Source organism: Fulmarus glacialis, unplaced genomic scaffold (assembly GCF_000690835.1).
Source record: "Fulmarus glacialis isolate BGI_N327 unplaced genomic scaffold, ASM69083v1 scaffold14783, whole genome shotgun sequence".
NCBI classification, from domain to species: domain Eukaryota; kingdom Metazoa; phylum Chordata; class Aves; order Procellariiformes; family Procellariidae; genus Fulmarus; species Fulmarus glacialis.
In genome coordinates, this window is record NW_009201130.1 from 4,730 (window position 1) to 8,503 (window position 3,774).

The following is a 3,774-nucleotide window of genomic DNA, read 5'->3' on the forward strand; positions in this document are numbered from 1 at the left end:
AATCCCAGTGATTCTCTGATTTGTCTCATAGCCCCATACCGTACAGTGTGCAGCATTCAGCTGTTCTGCCAGTCAGGCTAACGGAGGTCTCTCGCCTTTTGTTTCATGTCCCATTGATTCATCTCTGTAAACCCACATGCTGTGAGATTATTTTTTTGGGGTCTGTTTGAGGGGCCAATGTTTCATCAAACTGATAATTGCAGCATGCCAAATTCTGCGTGCAGGTTTCCACGACAGCGAGCGGAGGCAGAATTGCTCTGAATGTGCTTTGTTTCAGATGCTGAACTTTTTGTGAGGCTTTTTAATGGAAGAGGGTATGAACGGTCACGTACAAATTATTTGAAAACTATAGTTAACTTGTCAGCTGTTGATTAAAAGTGTTGTGATTTGGTGTATAGATACATTTTCTATAGCAGGACAGGAAAATGCCACTTTTCCAGATGATATAAATCATCAAGACTTCATTGCCTTCTGATCAGTGGATTTCTGTGGATTTTCACTGGGTAAAATATGGACTTTAAGAAACAACCTCACCCAAACTTTTTCTCATCTATCTGTCCACTCAAAAATCTGTCTCCCATCCCAACAATTGCAGATCTGGCAATTGCCATATGGAAGCTTTTGCTTCATACGGCACAGTTCAGGGCTTATCCAGAGAAGGTGTTTTCCCCATAGTTGGCGTGATACTGATGGCAGAAAATGAGACTCTGTATGGTTTTGGTACACATTTGTAGTATTTAACATAGTATTTTAAATGTCTTTAGGATCTCAGTATTGCTGACCTAAAAATGCTTCATCTCAGTAGGCTTATTAAAATCAATAGGGCTCTTCACGTGCTTAACCTAAATTATTTGCCTAGTTCTTCTTAAAATGGGGGGAATCTGTGTCTACAAGTCAATGGATGAAGGCTGTTGGAGGTGACATTGTTGTAAAATTGCCAACTATTTAAAAAGATGCTACTGATGTTTGCTCTGAGAGCCTTTCCTTACTACAGACAAAATTAATCTAGGAAAAGCATAACTGTTACCAATGTCATATGCTGCCTTTATGTTTTAATACATCTTTAAAAGGCCTTTCAATGTAGATTTACTGCAGTTTTTCCCTGGTTTTACAGATACTGTGAGTAAGGACACTGAACCCAAAGATACATACCCCATTCTGAGGAAGATTATGGCTGAACCAGACTACATAGATGATGACAATCCTGAATTAATTAGACCTCAGAAATTAATTAATCCTGTGAAGTCATCCCGGAATCATCAAGATCTCCATAGAGAGCTGCTTATGAATCAGAAAAGGTAAGAGTCTAAAAATCACTTGTGCCACCCTCCCACCCCAAACACACAGCTTGAGTTTTAGTTTCATCAAAATGTCGTTTTACCCAAAACCCAGCAGACTTTTTGTTGATTTAGATCTTGTAGATGAAAAGTCTCCGATTCTTTACTGTGGCATTTTTTTCTGTTTGAATTTCAGTTGCTCTGCAAAAGCTTGCTGTAAAAGAGTTCTCACTTCATTTTGTGAATACTCACAATGGGTCGGTTTCCGGAGGAAGTGGTTCAGTTCTCCCCTTATCACATTTCATATTGGTTACCTGGGCACTGTAATTTGTCTTGAGCTCTTAACTTTATTAAGTATTTGACAAAATTTTGCTATTACCAGCAGGATGATAAAATCTTCGGCTTTTCATCATTCCCAGCGCACTGAGTTTATGGGGCCACTTTTAAATCAAAGAACTCCTATATTTTATTTCACATGAAACTGTTCTCTGCTTACTTGATCTTTCTTGCAATGTGGTGTGATAGCCTGGTGCCTGCTCCGCTGCTGCACAAGTGTTTCTTTGTATGTTATGGAAATGCTGCTTCCTTCATTCTGGGATGGGATGCACAGCTGTTCCTCTATATATTGCTTTTAAAAATGTAAATAACTGGAACTTGATTTTGTCAACTTCAGAGACACAGGCACTAGGCCCAGAGATAGCTGAAGTTCTGTTAAGAAATCTCTTCAGCAATGGAGGACTCATTTAGAAAACATACTGAGAAAATAGCCACCAGACCACACAGTGGAGGAAAAGCCACCAAGCCTGTTGAGGATCCTCCATTTAAACAAACAGAAACTAACTACAATATAAATTAGTGATTTGGTGTGTTGAAGCCACCCAAAATAGACTTTCCGAAGGCAAGAGTGTGAGGATCCGCAAAACAGAAGTGGAAGAACAGGATTTCAGAGTGCATTTGAGAACAAAGTTGCTGGTAGCAGCCACTCAGGCTTTTTGAGACCCAGGACCTTGATAAAGGAGAGGAGGAAGCTACTGCTTTGGCTACTCCAGCACAACTGGATTTGTCTGTTTGGCAGGAAGAGTCACATTATGAAAGTTTCTCTTTTTTTTTCCTCTCTGGCAAGGTAGTATTTTGAGGGGAGAAGGGGTCTTTTCTATGTATAATAGCAAAATCCTCACAAATGCTAGGCTTAGATCCTTAATTCTAACTGAATTGCATACACAATACAGCATTTCTTTAGTGATGAAGAAGTAGAAATGTTTTACAGAATGCCAACTGAATTGGAAGAAACTGGCCTAAATAGGTGTTTGTCCTATTTTTTGTTAATGGGATTAAACATCAAAGTCGGTTCCTAGTGCCAAGAAGTTTATAGGCATTGAAAGAAAGATAGTTGAAGTTTCCCAACTTACGATCTTATTCTAAAGGATGTGGAGGCTGCAATAAATTAAGGCTATTTTTTTTTTTCTTTTAAGTTTATGAAAGCATAAAGTACTTTTAAATAGTATGGAGTTCTTTTCTTCTAGGAGAATATCCTATTACACAGAGGAGTTGTGCAGCTCTCAATACCCACTCATTGTGATTTCGATGAGCTGCAGCTGTTAATTTTAGATTCTTATTCATTGGTGCAGAAATGAAATACGTTGAGGGTTTTCACCAGCAGAAAAACTGGTATTTTTGAGAAGAGGGTTAGTCTTCTGTGCTTCGTGCCACTGTACTAGCTCTGATATGAGGCTTTTTGGTAATGTAGATATTACACTTGTGTTCTGCTTTGTTACTGCAAACTGCCATATGTATGGAGGACTTTTAGTGCTTTTATAGAAGTCTGCTTAACATGCACTTTATTTTATTGTGAAGACTCAGTGTAGGCACCAGCAGCTTCACTTTTTGACCAGTCAGCTCTGAACAGCCATTTCTGGATCTTAGAAGGTATTAGCCAGTGCTGGTCTGATCATTCTCCATGCCTACTGTGAGCAGTGTCTGTTGGGTCTTGAACTGATGTAGTTATTTACCTGCAGAAATGGTAGTTGTTTTGAGGAAAGAAAGCTCCAGGTAGTGGTACCTCAAGGCACTGGTCACTTATCTTAAACTATTTTTACTTATTAGGACTTTACCTCAGCTCTGCAGAGTATTGGTCCTGTCCCTTCCAGAGGTTTTAACCCTATCAGCTCTAACTTGTGTTATAGTACACTTTGCTTACTCTATACAAAGCTTTAGGATTTTTTATTTAACCAGAACAATCACCAGGAGGTGATGCAAGACTCCCAGTTAATCCAGCAGCCGCCTGTTTGTTGCTTTTCCTTCTTACATAGGAGAATGAAAATAGGATTGACGTTACAGTTGTTCTGTTCCAGATCTGACTACCAACCCCATTTGATTAGACTGAGAGGTTGTATTGACTTGTATCTTCTGTGGGTCCCCGTTATTATAGCTACAGCACATCTCAATCACTTTTGTGCCTCTGCTTTCTTATGGTGCAACCTTACTGAAAAAGAGCAGG

General features: G+C 39.3%; 1 protein-coding gene across 1 annotated transcript in view; it reads left to right on the plus strand.

Annotated features, from left to right (window-relative positions):
- Positions 1-1,118: 1,118 nt before the first annotated feature.
- Positions 1,119-3,774, plus strand: part of FAM107B (family with sequence similarity 107, member B) — a 7,171-nt gene continuing 4,515 nt past the window's right edge. Inside the window, exon 1 of the mRNA XM_009573834.1 lies at positions 1,119-1,298. Within this exon, the coding sequence (XP_009572129.1) occupies positions 1,171-1,298 (128 nt within the window). The 5' untranslated portion in view covers positions 1,119-1,170. The remainder of the gene's footprint in view (positions 1,299-3,774) is intronic.